Genomic DNA, 18,918 nt, shown 5'->3' on the forward strand with positions numbered 1-18,918 from the left:
GACCCGGAGGGGCGGGTAATCGACCGAGATACTGCAGGCCTGCGCCCTCAAGGTGACGATACAGCCACAGCCGGTACCGCTGCACGGGGGGCCATCAGGACTCGCGGGTGTCTCTGGGACCAGTGAACCCGGACACTAACACCACTTGCTGGACCCGGTGGGTGCACACAGTGACGGCGTGATGGGCAAGAATGACAATAAGCAGCCCAAGCTCTCTTTCGAACCGGCGGCCGCCAGAAAACCACTGCGCAGTATGGCGGGGGCCGGTGGTGCCCCGGGACCGTCAGGCACTGACCCCCCCTCTCCTCCCCTGGCACCGGAGCTGAGACTGATGATGGAAGAGATGAGGCAGGGCTTCGCCACGATAGTGGACAAGGTTGATCGCTTATCCTCCAGAATGGACGGGGTTGCGCAAAAGCTGGAGGTCCACGAGGAGCGCTTGACGGAAGCGGAACGACGCATCTCTACCTCTGAGGACACAGCCACAGCCCACGATGCGCGCCTCACTAGAATGGACAATATCCTGAGGGTGATAGCGGCGAAGAACGAGGAGTTGGAGGCGAGGAGCAGACGCAATAACATCCGCGTCACGGGGGTTCCGGAGTCCACCAACACTGGGCGCATGGAGGACTATATAGAGCGCATCCTCATCACGGCAGTGGGCAAGGAGGCCTTCTCCAGTCAATTTATTGTCGAACGTGCGCATCGCTCATTGGGCCCGGTACCTAAACCTGGGGCGCAGCCGAGGCCTATCATCGCCCGGCTGCTTAACTACCGCGACCGTGACACGGCCCTGCGTGCAGCCCGTACGAACCGGAACCTGACCTGCGATGGAGTGCAGTTCTCCTTGTACCCGGATTTTACGCCCATGGTGCAGGACCAACGGAGGAAATTCTTGGATGTGAAGAAGAAACTGAGGGACATGCAAGTAGATTACGCGTTACTGTACCCGGCACGTCTCAGGGTGACTCACCAGGGCAAACAACATTTTTTTACCAACCCGCAGCAGGCTGAGGACTATGTGCGGAGGCTTCGCAATGCCAGGAGGGACAGGCGAAATGAGGAGGAGGATGAGGCGGACGTGCTCCCTGCCGAGCACGAGGAATCTTGACAGTGCCTTCGTGAACACTTGCTCATTGACTCCATATGACGGGTCGGCGATCGGCCTTGGTCTTCTGTTGCCGGCTCCCGTCGGGGAGCTCCGGACCTGCCTGCAGTGCCATTGATGACTGTTTTTCTGCACGGTGGACTTCTGTTGGGTACCATCTGCGCTAATTTACATTGCCCCTATGCTGGTGTTGATGTTGGACGGGGCGACCCGATGACCGAGTAGGACCTGGAGTGAGCAGCGGTTGCTGATTGGACAATCCTCCTGAACTCATTTGGTAACTTTACTAGTATGGAGGGTGGCGATGTGAGGCGTTGACTAGATGATTGGGTCTTAGCCTGCAGGGATGATAAACGCCAGGCACCGCCCCACCTTCTCTGTCTTCTCCGTATGGCGCATGCGGATCAGGGGGAGAGGGGCGGGGTGTTCGGGTGCATTCCTCTAGTGTCACTAGGAGGGGATCCCCCATATGGTTGTTCTAAAGTTCTTGAATGTTGGGCTCGGGGTGGGGGGGTGGGATGTGGTACTGGCAAGTTTGGGTTGCTTCAGTGGGTGGGGGGCGGAGCGGGAGAGGGGGGTTTGGAAGAGTGTGCATGGAGGGAGGGGTGGGGTTTGGTTGTTGGGTTGCTAGTTGTTGAAAGTGACAATGTTGTTGCGGTTGGCGCTCATGGCATGTGTGTGGGTATTGGAGTTTGGATATATAACTGCATGACTGGTCGTGTGGTGAGAAGGTTTTGGGCAGCGGTCGAATTGGCACTTGGTACATTTCAACTGAAGGCTGGAGCACTGACCAAGGTCTTCTTTCAGGGATACAGAAACAAACATGGGTGATGATGCTTTGACCACTGTCTCAATAATGTCCTGGAATGTCCGCGGCCTTAATAACCCTAGAAAATGCAGAAATGTGATAGCGTATCTGGATAGGCATCATGTGCAGGTGGCGATGCTCCAAGAAACCCACCTCAGCCCAAAGGGTGTCCCCAAGTTTGCGAGCAAATGGGCGAGTGTGAGAGAGTTTTCATCCTATTCCACGTACTCTAGAGGGACTGTTATTTTAATCAAAAAGCAGCTACCGTTTCAAAAACTGGGAGTGAAGATGGATAAGGAAGGGAGATACGTCATCCTTTGGGGGAGGTTGGGCACAGATGTAATAATGTTCGTGAATAGTTATGCGCCTAATGTGGATACTCCTGGTTTCTTTTTATCGCTGTGGGGTCATGTGTTGGAAACTGAAGCCACGCACATTGTCTGGGGGGGAGACTTCAATCTCTCGTTATCTCCTGGGACGGATAGATTGGACGGTGGCATACAATACAATACGAACGCCAGGGATGCACTTCAGGGCATACTAACGGAGGCTGGCCTGGTGGATTGCTGGAGACACGCACACCCAGCGGCTCGGGAAGGTACCCACTTCACAGCACACACACGCTCATGGGCACGGATCGACTACTGCTTTATCTCACGAGGCCTCGCTGGGGGGGGTTGTGCGGGTGAATCATTTGCCCCGCACCTACTCTGACCACTGCCCTGTGCTGTCAGTCTTGGAGATGCCGGGGTATGCTAGGGTGAGGCCGCCATGGAGGCTCTTTCAGTCGGCCCTGCTGGACCCTGTCTTTCGACACGAACTGGGCGAGGAGATCGATGCCTTCTTCCCTAGGAACAAGGGGTCGGTCGACAGGGTCGAGACAATCTGGGAGGCCTTCAAGGTGACAGTGAGAGGGATCTCGATCTCGAAAAGCTGCGGGATTCTTAGGGACATAGTGCGCACGTTAACTACACTTGAGGCAGAGCTTAAGACGCTGGAGTCGGAGATGGTTAGAAACCCCTGCCCCGACCTATCGGGGAAATTCAGGACTAAATTGACGGCTTACGAGGAGGAGGCAGCCAGGGAAATGAAATTCCGAGGTAAGTACTGGACGGCTAGGCGATATTGTGAAGGGGACCGCCCGGGGAAGGTGCTCGCGGCACTCACGAGGCACCAGCGCTTCGCTACTCATATCCTGGAAATCTCTGATGGGGGGGGCGGGACACACCAGGATACCAATGGCATTCAAAATGCCTTCCTACAACACTATAAGCGACTTTATTCCACGCAACAGGAGGGCGAGGTGGAGCTCGGTACTTTCCTGGACGACATCGCACTCTGCTGGCTGAGCGATAGCGACAGGGCGTTCCTGGGGTGCCCGTTCGAACTAGACGAGATCAGAGAGGCAATCATGTCCCTTAGCAATGGCAAGGCGGCGGGGCTGGACGGGCTACCGGCCGAATTCTATAAGTGTTATATCGACATCATGGCGCCGGTGCTGAAGGAAGTCTTTGAAGACTCGCTCGAGGTCGGGATACTGCCGGGCTCCATGAGGGAGGTAGCGATCACATCGCTCTTGAAGCCGGGGAAGGATCCGAAGGACACTGATTCCTATCGACCCCTGTCGCTGCTAAACTGCGACGCGAAGATCCTCGCGAAAGTGTTAGCGACTAGGCTGTCCCTCCTTATGAATACTCTGGTGCTGCCGGATCAATCTGGCTTTGTCCCGGGGAGAGCTACTTCTCACAACTTACGTACATTGTTCTCCCTAATTCCCACCATTTCGCCCGACCTGCCGATCGCTGCTGTGTTTCTGGACGCCACCAAGGCGTTCGATTCGGTGGAGTGGGGTTATCTACTGGCTATACTTGGCCGAATGGGATTCCCCCGAATGTTCATAGCCTGGGTAAAATTGCTCTACACTTCACCGGTTGCTAGAGTTGTTGTCAATGGGATGCTCTCGGCACAGATGCCGATCACGAGGGGGACTAGGCAGGGTTGCCCTCTATCACCCCTACTGTTCGCCCTGGCAATAGAACCATTGGCTTGTCGTGTCCGTCAGCTACACAAAGCTAGTGCCTTTAACTGTCTTCAGCGTCAGATCAGTATTTCACTTTATGCAGATGACGTCACTTTGTATGTGCGTCACCCACAAGATCACCTTAACCCGCTCCTGAGGGAATTCGTGGCTTTCGGCGGCATTTCCGGGGTGCACATTAACTGGAAGAAGTCGCAATTCTTCCCCCTCACGGCATCAGTTGCCCGTTTTCAGCTGGATTACCCCCTGGAATGGTGCAGCTCTGATTTAAGATACTTGGGCATAGAAGTATCGCTCAATAGAGACGACACTATACGGTCAAATTATGGGGTGGCTATCTCGCAACTGGCTGATAATGTGTCCCGCTGGCTGGCCTTGCCGCTCTCGATGGCAGGAAGAGCCTCCCTGATCAAGATGGTCGTCCTCCCACGGTTCTTATATCTATTCCAAAACATCCCGTACTACCCGGGGGCCTATTTTTTCAAACGACTTCGCTCTGAGTTGCTTCGCCTTTTCTGGGGGGGTAGACAGCCACGCCTAAGCTGGAGAGTCTTGACGCAACCGTATGACAGGGGAGGATTCGATGTACCTGACATGGAATTATACTACCTTAGTGCTCAAGCACAGCATTCCTATCACTGGGTTCGTCCCGCCCCCTTCATGCCCCAGGTTGCGGCCGAGGACTGGATCGTACACCCGCTCCCGCTTAAGGGCATGCTGATGGGACAGGTTGGAGATGTTGAGACGCCTGCCACCACAGTCACTTGTACTATCGATGCTTGGCGTAGAGTAACTAAGGTTCTGTCCGCCCCCATGCTCTACTCTCCAGCAATGCCCCTGGCGTACCACCCGAAGCTATCGCTCCTGACGGAAAACGGATTTCGGTCCATGTGCACTCGCGTACACCTTATCACATGGGGGGACTTATTCCATGAGGGGAGGTTCCGCACCAAAGAACAGATATTTCAGTCCACATCCCCAACGCCCATGGAGGTGTTTTATTACATCAGACTCAGGCAGGGAATGCGAGACATCCTCCCTAGCTTCCCGGAGGAACCGGGGACGGTGCTGCCATTGCATGTTATGCTAGTGTCGGATGGCAAGCACTTGGTGTCCAAACTGTACGCCGCTATGCGTGAACAGCGTCCATTGGTCCTGCCGAGAGCTCGTACTAACTGGGACTCTGAACTGCATACTGCACTTACAGACGAGCAGTGGAGTTATTGCTGCTCGGTCACGGCTAGAGTATCCTCCAGCTGTCGGTTGAAAATTATTCACTATAAGTTTGTGCAACGATACTATTATACCCCGGCCAGGAAACTGCGGTTTCACCTCTCGGAGGATGATAGGTGCGCTAGATGCCGGGCGGTTGGCGCGGATTTCCTCCACCTAGCCTGGGAATGTGGAGCCATACAGGAGTACTGGACGCAGGTGCATGCTGCGCTCCAGATAATGATCGCTGGCATTCTACCCATGGAGCCGGTAGTGCTGCTGCTGGGATATACCAAATACGTGCCCAAGTCAGATCGTAAATTTGTCGACATTGCACTACTCCTTGCGAAGCGGAGAGTAGCTTGCAGATGGGGGAGAGGGAGGGCACCGAAATTTAAGGAATGGCTGGACGACCTCACATATTGCCAAGACCAACACGGCGTTTACGCGGAATTGCTACCCGCCCGGTGTGCGCCCAGTGATTTTTGGTCCCCCCTGCAGGTGTACTGGTTGGCTCAGGCGACACATAGCGACTCCCCTGGAGATGACGAGCCGAACCCGAGTCCGTGAGCGTGGCAATTCTTCACATTGCATTCACCATTCTACATTTCACAGGGCGGGAGTTAATATACACAGCCTGACATGGGACGGGAGGACGTGATCGCCGAACACACAACAACCGACAAACTACTCAACAGGAAAGAAAATGGACACTTATACTTGGGTCGGTGATACTGGGAATTCCTGGGGGACATGCACTACTGCGTAAGGGAGGGGCCTCTCTAACTCGTTCACCTTCAGGGCTGGGGATGGCGGATGTATACACTGGAGTTACGCTTACACGACGCTACTGTTGACACCTGGGAAGGGAGGCGCTATGCACAGCTACACACTACACTGCATGCCGATTATCCCTGCATATGCCATTAGCTGTGCTCCTAAGCGTAGATGCATACCCTTGGCGCACGTATGATACCTTACCACACATGACGACGCGGCCAGCGGACTAGACATTGCGGAGGCAGATTGGGGTCGGAACACTGGGGCGGTGGCGCCCCTACATGACTGCCGTCACATCTGAATATGTGGGGGAGATTCCTCGCTTTCATCATCTAGTCCCTAACTGTGGGGGGGGTGGAGTCCTGGTGTACTGGCCTCCCCATTGCTGTTCATGGGGACATGTACCTGTGTTTGTTTTTTTTCTCATACTCACTGTAAAACTGATGCCTTTCTACTGAATGTACCATGATTCTTGTTCTACTGGATTGCAGATGCTGTCACTTTCGTGTATTTGTGCTGAACGCAACTAATAAAAAGGTTTAAAAAAAAAAAAAAAAAGAATCAAATACGAAGAGAAAAGTTAAACAGGAAAAATTGAAGCAGGACTTTAATTGGATTGACATCCAACTAGCAGCCAAGCAATGTAACCAACGTAAATATTGGTCTTTGATAGCGAAAATGACCGGAACCAAAAAGAAGTTAGAAGCAATCCCTGTCTCAGAGGAAGACTGGGGCATTTACTTAGGCGATTTATATAAATCTAATCTGAACATAATGGTGAGAAAGGACGTTGAACGAGATATGGAAATCGATGACACTAAACTCACCAAGACCTCGGCATTGTCAATTGCCACGAACATCAAAAGGGCAAGAAGTACGGGCGCATCCGGCCCTGATCAGATCCCTATCAAAGTTTATCAAGCTGATCATAAAGCATGGGGCCAGATGCTCTCGCCATTATTTAATTATATATTTGATTCTGGGAACATTCCAAATTCCTGGAAAGGAAGCATAATAATTCCAATATATAAAAAAGGAAAAAGGAGTACAGCCGGAAACTACAGACAAATAGCTCTTATGGATGCTGGCGGTAAGATCTTTGCTGCAGAAATATTGGACCGGCTGAAATCTTGGGCGTTTAAGCTGGGACTAATCCCCATGTTTCAGGCTGGGTTTCGACCGAATCATTCAGTTACGGACAATATAGCAACCTTTCAAACAATTCTTGACAAATATGTAACTGGAAAATCTCAACCAATATATGCAGCGTTTATAGATTACTCTACTGCCTTTGACCGAGTGGATAGACCGACCCTATGGATAAAATCAAGAAAGATGGGTATCCCGGAGCCTCTATTACAACTAATTGTGAACCTGCATAGTAACACCTGGTGCCGTGTTCAAATGGGGAGTGATAAGGGCTTGTCAAAGATAATACGGACATCCAACGGCTTAAAACAAGGGTGTCTTTTGGCCCCGATCTTATTCTCTCTATATTTAAGCGATCTACCGTCGCATCTACAACAAGGGCTATGTACTCCTCCGAAGATTGCCAATCAGCGCATACATGCCTTGCTGTATGCGGACGATATAGTCATGTTCGATTTAACGCCTTTTGGACTTCAAAGTCTTTTGGATCTCTTATACAACTACTCTAAAGAACATTTTTTAATTCTAAATATAAGTAAAACTAAAGTAGTTGCATTTTCAAAAAAGAAAAAAGGTGTGAGGTACCATTAGAAACTGGGAGGAGAGACGTTGGAGCAGACAAAGGAATATACCTATCTTGGTAGAATCTTTTCGTATAATATGAGTAACAGCAAACAAATTGACCATTTGAAAAGGAAAAGTGATCTACATGCTGGGGCCATGTCACGCCTGTACACGGCCACTGGAAGCAGGCATTTTTCGGCACTAATAAAAATCTATAGAGCTAAGATTCCCCCGGTTCTTTCATATGCCTTTGAATATATTCCCCTAAAACAATGGAGTTATATGGACTTAAATGAAGGCAAAATACTAAAAAAATTACTGAAAGTTTCTAACTCGACACCTGTACAGGCAATAAGACTGGAATGTATGATCACTAGCGCATACGCGACAGCAGTAACAAGCATCATCAGGTGGGCCTATAACCTTCTCCATTCAAAAGAGGGTACTCTACGACATTTGTTAAAAGTCGAGACATTTAGTAACGACTCCACTTATTTTATTTTTTCCAAAAATATGGGAGAGGCCTTTCGTTTAGCAAAAATCAGTGTGGAAATGCTGTCATCATGGACACCTGCACAACTCAAACTCTTTCTAAAAAACTTTTCTCCCAAATTGAGTTATGAGCTTGATCACTTCCACTGTACTAAACTATCTATGTACAAGACTTATGCTGACTCTCAAGAATACAAACAAAAACAGCCGTATTTGGAATATACTCTTACACACGGTGCAAGGCGCACAATCATGATGCTGCGCTTGGGTATACTTCCCGTATTATCCTTTACCTCTTCCTGGAGACAAGCCAGTTCCTCGCAATGTAACCTGTGTCAGGGGGGTAAACAGAATCTAAAGCACCTGCTCTTTATATGTCCAAACAAAAATGTTGTTAGTGCAAGGTTAACATGTTTAGAGCCAATATATCGGTCCTGCAGGATTGTCAATGCAAAAGATTTTATTTCTGTATGTGTTAACCCACCTAACGAATATGTCTGCTATAGAATTTTTAAGTTTATGAAAATTTCACTGAAAATGTATTAATTTGTATGTAAAACTAAATGTATATTTTTTTTAAAACAATTTTGTGGTCCTCAAAAGAGTACCGAAACAAAATAAAAAGCTTTGACTTGACTTGACTTTAGAAAAAGAAAAACTGAAAGAGAGACTGAAAAAGCAGAAAGAGAGACTGAAGGGCAGTCAAACTTCAGAGCAGTGACGCTTTACCACTGGACCACCAGGGATGAGACACAGGTAGGTGTTTGCGGGTGGAGGAGGGCCTCGAACTCCTGACCTCTGGGTCAGCAGCAGCAGCACACGGGGGACTGCAGCAGCTACCAGACGGAGCTGCGATGCAAAGGATTAAGTCCACTACAGGATAGTAGTTAATTCATACCAGAGCACAACTGTCAGAAATGCTACTGAAATTAGTGGGAAGTGTGGGGATAGCACGGATGTCTATAAGCCTATAACAATCTGATATGTTCCTTTCGTTTTCCAAAAGAGGTTATTACACGTTTAGAGATAAAATAGCGCTTGGCATTTCACTTCATTTCAGAGAGAGCTTGTTAGTTTGCAGAAGAAATGCGTTTCTAACAACTTGTTCCCTAAATCAATTGAACTCTTGGAAAGTATGTTCCAGTTACTGTACCTTGCAAAAAACGGAGAGAAAGGTGCACTTGACGCAAAACAAGTCACATATGAGCATATCTAACAGAGATTAGGCACCGTAGTAAAGTTGTTTTTAAAGACGCTGAAGGCATAGTTCAACCTTGCGCCAACATTTGGTAAAAAAAAAAAAAAAGAAGACGACCCCGGTCAATTTGCTATTTCCATAAAAAGGTTCTGTTCATTTATATAGACATAAAGATCCACCGAGGTGGGGGGAGTTGAATCAATATTAAGTACAGTTCTCACAAAGAGGCCTGGAGGGCAGAGTGAGAAGTGTGTCTAATATCTTGCATATCACTGAAGAATTACAACACGCTGCCGAGGAAATAATAGTTGTTAAAGGCTCTGAGCTGAAGCAAAGACAGACCGGTTGTAAAACTATTCGAACATTTCACCCACTGGGGGTAGAAACGTCTTCATTAAACAGGTAGAAATAGAACGTCATACATTATAATGTTGGATCAGATGGCAAGCTCCAGCTATTATTGGCCCGAGATACTCCTTTTGCCTTCAATGAGCATTAAAAAGTTCTGATTTTAGTCCTGCACACTCTAGTCTGTGTTAAAAATACATCTCTTGTACCCCCTATGATAAAGAAAGATGTAAATCCGTGCCTCCAATGCAATAAAACACAAGTTCAAGGCTCTTTCCTGCCTAGGATAGAGTTTTATTACCACTGCTGATGGAGCAGGGAAAATACAAACATATTTGTACCCCCTTCGAAGTTAATGACCTCATAACTTTAATAACATTAACTGTGTGAAGCATGTAAAATAATCAACAAATGCACCTTTTATTTAGACACTACAAGTGGGAAACTAACTGCTATTTGCAAAGTTCTAATTGATTAATAAAATGTGAATCGAACTAACATAGGTTGTGATTGCGTAGAAATAAAAGAGTAAATTGCATGTATTTATGTCTGCAGTAAAACTGTATTGTGGCATAGAACGCAGATGGTAAGTAAAATGGCTTTAAATGTCGCTTTTGCTGGGTAATACCTAATACAGGTAATTAGAAAGGTGAAAGGTAAACAGAAGGGCTTATTTTCTATATCTAATTTCTGTTATGCTTACTTTCGTGCTAGTTCCCATTATGGAGATCGGCCTTGTCTGAAATTGGCTGATGTTAAACGCGACGACACAGAAAATAAAGATGGTCCCGGCGCATGCACAGAATGGAGGTTCAGTCACAAGTGTATGGCCTATGCCAGGAGTGAGAGATGTCAAGGCCAGCCTGGCCTGCAACAGGAGTTGTGCCAAAGAGACTATTCTAAAGCATTGGAACGGATGAAAGAACTAAGTTCCAGAGGATGAGAAAACTTATTATCGCAGAAGAATGTTACAAATGGTTTTACAAAGTATAAATGTGAACATTTTATGAAGTCATATGAACCCCTAGGATGAGTAAAGACTTTTCGAACTGGGTTGAGCTAGGAGGACAATGAGGTGATCATCACCACCCCTTCAATGGACCATTCAGAAATGGATGTAGCCCCTAAAAGTTTAAATTTTGTGTATAGAAAGTTAGTGAAAGGGTATAAAAGAGCCTGTGCTTATGATGTGTGTAGCTTTTTACTTTGTCGCACCTTTGCTCAGCACGACATGCTGCCAGTTGAGACAATTTTCTTTTATGATGCAAGAAACTTTTAAATCTTTGGACTTTTGATGGGAGAAAAGAACGAGACCGTTGTAGATATTCTATCTCGGGAGGGATACGTCTGAGGAAGTTATAGGGACAGACAGTCAGTTTGGGAACCTATCCTGTGATCTACAGTTCATGTTCTGGTGACCCTTTCTCATTATTAACCTATGGCCAAGGTGTAATGAGTATTTTCTGTTTTCTAATTTCCTATGCTTAAATATATTGATATAATGCTTAAAATGTATTTGACTAACAAAACGTATGTAATTTAAATGTTCTCTTTAAATGAATTAAGATAAAGTCTTGTGAAAATATAAACTCGAGTCTGTAGTTATTAGAATAAAAGTCATGATAGATAAATGTTGAAAGTTTTAAATTGTGATTGAGCTGGACTTAACCGCCATCAACTGATACCTACTAGTTGGTCCATCGACCAAATAGCGGAGTACCTTGATATTTTTGGGAACTGACAACTATTGAAGCTTAATGTATATGGTTAATGTATAGGTTAATTAGGTACCCCACATGTCTTGCAGCTCGTCTACTTATCACTGATTCAGGAACTGTGCGAATGTGTGTTTGTGGTGTTAGGGGCCCCACCGATGAGTAAATGGTTAGAGTTTTTCCTGGATTAGTGACACAGGGAAAGTGTTTTATGTGAGACCCGCTGCATCACTACCACAGCAGTGATTTGAGTTCCACTCATCACTCCTTACAAAAAGCAACAACTTACCTGGACACAGTCTTGACAATAGCATGGCAAAACCGATCATCTAAACTGAAACAAAGTCAATGGTGTAATGTTTATATAACAAACACAATAAGATGATGGACGGAGTGCTGAAACTTTTCAGACACTAACCCCAGTCAGAGATCTGGGTTTACTCCATCATCGTTCTTCTGCTCACAAAGCCACCCCAATTTGGACCCAGCCATATGCAAATCAGTCTTGACCCCGTTCCTCATAGGAACAGTCCAGTCCAAACTGCCAGGCGAGATCCTCCCTGGGCTAGAAACTAGCATCCTGGGACCGGTTTTAGGGTTTCACCCCTCATCAGCCAAGCTAGCTTAAATCCAGTGGCTTAGTGAGCAAGTGACCCATGTCCGGGCATATCCTGGTCACTCAGGGAGAACATAGCAAACACAACAAGATGATGGACGGAGTGCTGAAACTTTTCAAACACTCACCTCCAGTCACAGATTTGGGTTTAATCCATCATCATTCTTCTGCTCACTAATGTTTAAATAAAGCATGTTACGCCACCCATGTGACTGTGTTGGAAATGATGTCCGAGCTTAAAAGTGAATGAGAAAACCCTGACCAACACAGCATGCTTACTGAAACCACTTTGGGAGGGAAGTCAATACTTCTGTGGGTCATTGTGAAATGCATGAAACCAAGTAAGGAGCAACAAATGCCCTGCAAGCCTGTTTCCCTGTAAAGGATACACCACATGTGAAAAAGCAGCATGTTGTGCACCCTACAGCCATGATCCTCATAGCGTAAGCTAGGCTGATGAAACAGTTTTGGCAAAAAAGATAGGAACACTATTTCCTAGGTTGCATAAATGTAGAATAGGACATTGGGAAGGAATGGCCGATGCATTCAGAAGACAATTTTATCCTTATTAAAGCAAGACTCAGAGCAGAAAAAATATCTGAAACTCACTTACATTGCGAGCAGTGGTAACAATGGTCAGAGGCACAGCCTTTCAGTGCATCTACTTAAATGGCACTTATATGAGCAATCCGGGTTTTCAAGTTACTTGCATTTGGTAATGCTCTTTGAGGTGGATACCCTACCTAACTGCAGATACCTCACTTGAGAATACTTTCTGTAGGCTAGACTGGACCTGGAAACTTTCATCCATATTAGTGTGTCTGCACGCTACTACGAGGTTCCATTATTAATCCATTGTGTCTCGAAAGTGGCAGAGCAGAGCAGCACATAAGCACTACCCTTGAGTGCGGACATCATTCCTTGTCTTTTCTTTCTTCGTGCCCTCAGACATGGACCATAAACAACTGTTGGCACCAGTGTGCTAAAATACTGAACTTGTCACCTTTTTAGATGTTAAACGGAAGAGACCACTCGTCTGGTTAGATAGGAGTATTCACCATAAAGAACGTGACAAAAAATAAGTAACTTTTTCTTCTGATGCAGATTCATCACATTGGAAAGATAACAGAGCATTACCTTCCTGGACCTGGAGGGTCTGTTGACGGGAATCAGACCAAAAAGTCTTGCAGGACAGAGCATGCAAAATACCATTATGCCAGACCTGGCTATCAAGGCAGTAATGCTTTGTGAATGTATGCAGAGATGCTCATGCCGTAGCCTAGCAGATGTCAAGGACAGGCACTCAGCATGCAAATACAGTGGTAACAGCCTTAACCCTGATGGAATGGGCTCTCAGACCTGCCAGCGGCTGTTTCTTCACCAATGCAGAGGATTATAAACCTTGACAGGTTCCACTTCTTCATAGTCTTCCCATTTTTTTTGCTCTGGAGAACTCCACAGAACTTGACAATCAACTCGAAGTTCCTTATAAAAGCTTAACATTATTTTAGCATCAAGCTGATGGAGCCCCTCCTCCTCTTCTTTCGAGGGGTAAAGGTAGCAAAGAACGCTAATCAATACTGGAGGAACGAAGGCTTTTGAAGAGCAGGTTCAGGATACATGCCCAAAGACACGTGAATCAAAAGTGGTATGCAGTTCCTAATGGGAAGGGGCAAAAGAAGGGAAAGATCAGCAGTTTGGAAAGGAAGAAGGAAGCCAGGTGAAAGAAGGGTCAAGAAGAGGGGAGAGCTCCAATTAGGAGCAAGGGCCCTCACACACCCAGAGAAATGTCATACCTCATCATAGGGCAGCTCCTCGTAGGGCCAGCGCTGCAATGCCCATCGGGCCCCTCAGGGGGGCTCTTTGCCGGAAGTCTTTAGATGTACACGCCAGGAGGCCCTATGAGTGGGGGTGGAGGGACATAGAAAAGTGAGTAGAGTGGGTGCGTTTAGTGTGAGTGAAACTAAAAATAGCTTACAGTGTTCCATAAGACCTTTATTCACTGGACACTGTGCTATGGTTAAAGCAGACTAATGAAGTCTAGGCTGCCAAGAGGGATTCAACCTGTAACAGCTCTTTTCGTGTGGTGACGAGTGCAATAGGATTTAAAAGGTCGACATGTTTCATGCCTATATTACTCCGACTGGATGTGTGGCGTTTCTTCAGAACATTGTCCAGATATGGAAGGGGGCATCTCCCCCGACATTAGGGGGCTGGAGAAAGGACCTAGACAGCTGTGTGGGTGCAGAGATCGCTGTGTTCCAAGCCAGAGGCTGCCCCCTGAAACACAGGAAAATATGGTCCCAATGGGCAACATATCGGGGTATAGACTTCCCTCTCAGACCCCCTGATAAGAGATTCTCCCCACCTGCACCACGCTACATCACCATCTGTACTTGTAGTCAGTTAGACTTCCTAAGATATATGGGAAATTGAATTGTCTGTGCCATGTTTTAGTTATTTTATATGCAAGTTCTGCAGCTAATAATGTATACATGCTTTTGTACGATTGAGTCGTTTTTGTCTACGATATGTATATGCAGGGCTACGGCACAGACTGTACCATGGAAATTCTATAAAATGTGTTATGAAAAAAACTACTCGAGTCCTAAAGTAGCAGTGTGTCCAGGAAAAACATGGTATATAGCGATTGCACTGAAAGTGCCTAAAGTTCACTTCTGCCACAATCTGTAAATATTGCAATGAGGAAGACAGTCTTTAGAGTAAGGAGAAGCAGTGAGCAGTTATGCATCAGCTCAAAGGGCGTACACAAAAAACATCAGGGCCAAGGTAAGGCCAACTGTAAAATCACAAATGGTTTTTGTGGGAACATGTGCATCAAACCCTTAAGAAATCTAATTGCAACAGGTGATTTAAACAAAGGTGGTTGGTCCTGCAAAAATAGAAAGGCAGAAATGAGCTACAAATAACCTTTAATTGTGGCCACCGCAAGACCTTGTTGGGCCAAAGATAAAATAAACAAAAGACATCTGACAGCTCTGCTTGTAAGGGGTCAGTCCTGCAAATGACACTCCAGACTACAAATCTGCCCTAGCACCCAGCATACATGGAATTTGTGGGTAGGCACTTGGAAGCAAGGATTTCTCCACCACTTCAGGTGGCAGATCAAATACAGTCCGATTGATGCCACTCAATCTCCACGTAAGAAGGTGTACATTGCGCAGATTCATGTGGAAGACCTTGACCTGTTGCTGAGATAAGAGGTCCTTGTGAAGTGGTAGCCTGATCAGAGGATAGATGCTTATGCCCAGAAGGTCTGCGTACCCCACACTGCAGGCCCAATTGGGAGCCAATACGTTTACTTGGTCCTCGTAGTTACTGATCTTTTGCAGAACTTGGACCGGGGTGGGAAAGTGTTGTGTTCTATTTCAGGTGCCACGAGACCTCCTAACAAGTGCTCATGCAGACACCACACTGCGTTCTAGTCAGTGGTGAAAATATCTCATTTAGGTTTTCCACATTGTTGGAAGACGCTCTGTGCCAACTCGGTATGGAGATGTCACTCGAGATCTGCCAGAGACCGCCTGCTAAGCTTGTCTGCTCTGATGTTCCGGGACCCTGCTAGGTGGTTTGTGATCAGTAAAATGCTCTGGTGTTCCAACCACCTCCAGAGGTGCAGAGCCGCTGGACACAGAATGCCATTCCTCCCTGCTTGTTGCAGTACCACAAAGGGGTGGAATTGTCTGTGAGAACCTGCACCAGTCTCCCTTTGATAGACAGCAAGAAGCCTTGAGAGCCAGATGAATGGCTCGCAACTCCAGCATCCTTCTAGGAAACCAGCGTCCCTTAATCTCCACCTTTCCCAGATGACCTCCTTAGCCCAGTGCATCCATCACCATCTACAGTTCTGGGTGAGGAAGGGAGAGGGGTCTGCCGCTGGACCAACTGCGTTCGAGCAGCCAGCACAGCATATTCTGAGCATTCCTCTTGAGACCTGGGTGGCATCGGTCACATTGCCTTGATACTGGGCCCAATGGAACTGTAGTGTTCACTGGCTTATATGTCTATAATCAAATAATGTGCATTATAAAACAATGACCAGAGCCACCCTAATATATCTGACACGGAACTCATGGCACAGAATGTCTCCATGACTTGCATTATTATTATGATTTACAGTTGTAATACAACATTTTGCACCTAAACTCTGTGACACTGGCAAATGATTTCCCATACTTTTTCCAAGTGGAATTATTACATGCTATTTGTACTGTTACACGTATCCCCTGAAAGCAGGTGTACAAGGCATTTTAACACTTGCAAACTTTCCAATGCTGCATTCGTGACCATAAAAATGATTTTTCCTATTCGGATTCCTAAAATGGTATACCGAATGGATACTGATTCGATAGCTGGAAGTGGCATGTTGTAACCCTTCCTTCCAAATATCAAATCAGTATGTAATGTATCAATTATTTGCGACTAACATCTAGTCGCAAAACATTGATATTTCATCAAAACACTCAAAGGAGGAGGTAACACATTTGTAAAGGGGAAGGGGTCCCCTTGGGACACCTTTCCCTTTTAGAACATAAAAATAAAAGTTTAAGAGGAGGTAGTGGTCTCAAGGACCACTGCCTCCTTTTAACTCCTTCCGTGCTCATGACAGAAGGTGTGTGCTCATGACGGCCGGGAGCCGTCAGAACGTTGCCGCTCTACCCACGCGCAATTAATTCCCTGCCTGTGCGGGCTAATTAATCAGTGGGCAGAGTTCTGATGGCTCCCGGCTCTCATGAGCACACACCTACTGTGTCTCATGAAGGCCGGGAGTCGTCATGAGTACCGCAGCGCCACGCCCAACTCCGCCCCCACCCCCAGGCACCGTAGCGTAATTCGCACCGCGGCGAAGGGGTAAAAGAAACAAACAAAATAAATTAATAAATACAATAAACTCTTCTTTTTAAACGTAGACCTGTTTCTTTTAAGGAAACCAAGCTGTATTTTAAAAATAATTTGTTTTATTAAAAAGCAATCACAGACATCGTGGTCTGCTGACCACATCAGGCCACTATCCCTGTGATGGCCTCCAATCATTGTGAGTTACAATTTGAGACCTAGCTCAATAATAGGCAAAAGTAGATCAGATTCCGGCCCACAAGGACTCAAACTTTAGTACGTAGCTTTCTTCTAAAAAATCTCTACTTGTTTCAAATTTTGACCACTAAATAGTGCATATGGCCCCTGGTTACCTAGCAATGCATGTGCCAAAGTTTTATTAAGATTTTATGATATGGAGTACAATAACAAAAGTTTTAACATTGTTTGAATCTGTATCTTATTTGCTGAGAACAACTTTGAATTATGGTGTATCTTAGATCTGCCAGTGGTGTAGCTCTGAAATCGGCTCTTTGTTACACATCTGATGGTCCTGTCAATAGGTAGAGTGTTTAGGAAATTACATTTGTGCCCAAATCAAAAGTTCTCTGGTATCCAATGACCAAGTGGCCCAATGAATGCGCACATAGCAGAATGTCGAAAGGATTGAAATATATACTCTGAGTTCTATGTCAGGTGGATTGATCTTGTATCTTTTACTGACAGCTTGGCTTACCTTAGCTCAGAGTTGAAAGTCCTGGAGGAGTCCCTTGATACTTGGTGGGTTAACATTTGGATCTTATAAGTCACAGGAAGAATTCCAAATTCATTGAAGTCTAAGATTATATGATTCAAAAAGGGCTGGTCTCCATCCTGGAGGACAACTGTCGCGATGGGCAGGCCACCACGTCTTACTGAGCCAATGCGGAGTACCAATTTACTAGATATAAAGGGGTGAATTGGCTGCTGAAATGCTTCAGTCTGCTTTTGTTAGATCTTGTAAATGTTGGTCTATTAATGGGCCATCTTGCAGTTAGAAAGATGGTAACATTTATTTTTCATTTACCAGCTTCCTTATCTTTTAAAATCCTGTAAACAAATGTCATTTAGTCTTGCTTTTGGTTATTTATTAATAATCAGTATTTAAAGTTAGTGAACGCTTCTGTAATACCTTTAAAATATTAAATTCAAGAACATATGATAAGCCGCTACAAGCATTGTTATTTTTAAAACAAAATCATCGTACCTGCTAACTGCTTAAGTTGTCTCATCTGCTCTAATTCATATTTCTGTTGGACTTCATAAAGAAGCTTCTCTATCTCAAGGGCTGCCTTTATCACTGCAGGACCAAGACCTGTAATTCTGATATGAGCACTTCCATGCTCAACAATTTCCAATAAGGATAAACTGGGATCAAGTTTATTAACAAGCTCCTCGTGTTCTTGAGCTCCAAAGTAAATGATATGGTTGTTTTCGATCGTAAGCCCATGTTGGTGCTCCTTCAGGGTGTGCTGTATCCACGCTTCTGCCTCTTGTACGTTAGTAAAGTTACTTGCATCAAGGAGGACTGTTGATTTCGAAGATTTCGGCCGAAAAGTCCCACTAAAAGAACTTGCCATGGCAGAATCTGAGGAGAGAAAATAATGTTTTTCAATAACTGATAACATTTCATATATTTTAAATATCCCTAAAAACATATGGCATGAAGCAAAAATAAAGCTACATTTAGTATTGTCACACTTTTTCTAGAACACACTCTACAAATGAAGGGAGAGAGGTACTAAGTCAGAGCTCTTCAAACTTTTGTAGGTTGAGCCCCCCCCCCCCCAACTCATTTTTTTTAGCTGTTGGGCCCCCCCCAACACCTGACAGAAATTTCTGGAATCTGGTACACTACATAATTGACCGCCACGTGCATATCCTGGGCCATATCCAGAAAATAATGTTCACCATAATAAGAGTGTTTAGGTAAGTGCAGGTTTGTGAGTGGGTGTGCTGAAATGACAGATTATTACATAGCTCAAACCACCATTTTCCTAGATAAAATGTGCACA

General features: G+C 46.0%; 1 protein-coding gene and 1 long non-coding RNA gene across 3 annotated transcripts in view; one reads left to right on the plus strand and one right to left on the minus strand.

Annotated features, from left to right (window-relative positions):
- The window catches only part of LOC147732879 (uncharacterized), a 140,429-nt gene extending 129,153 nt beyond the window's left edge, over positions 1-11,276 (plus strand). For both annotated transcript variants that reach the window (XR_015308496.1, XR_015308497.1), the window contains exons 3-4: positions 8,799-8,907; positions 10,412-11,276. This is a non-coding gene — a long non-coding RNA (uncharacterized LOC147732879). The remainder of the gene's footprint in view (positions 1-8,798; positions 8,908-10,411) is intronic.
- The window catches only part of PARP9 (poly(ADP-ribose) polymerase family member 9), a 614,444-nt gene that overhangs the window by 156,523 nt on the left and 439,003 nt on the right, over positions 1-18,918 (minus strand). The window contains exon 7 of the mRNA XM_086957420.1: positions 18,111-18,491. Within this exon, the coding sequence (XP_086813546.1) occupies positions 18,111-18,491 (381 nt within the window). The remainder of the gene's footprint in view (positions 1-18,110; positions 18,492-18,918) is intronic.

This window comes from Lissotriton vulgaris, chromosome 2_1 (genome assembly GCF_964263255.1).
Source record: "Lissotriton vulgaris chromosome 2_1, aLisVul1.2, whole genome shotgun sequence".
NCBI lineage: Eukaryota > Metazoa > Chordata > Amphibia > Caudata > Salamandridae > Lissotriton > Lissotriton vulgaris.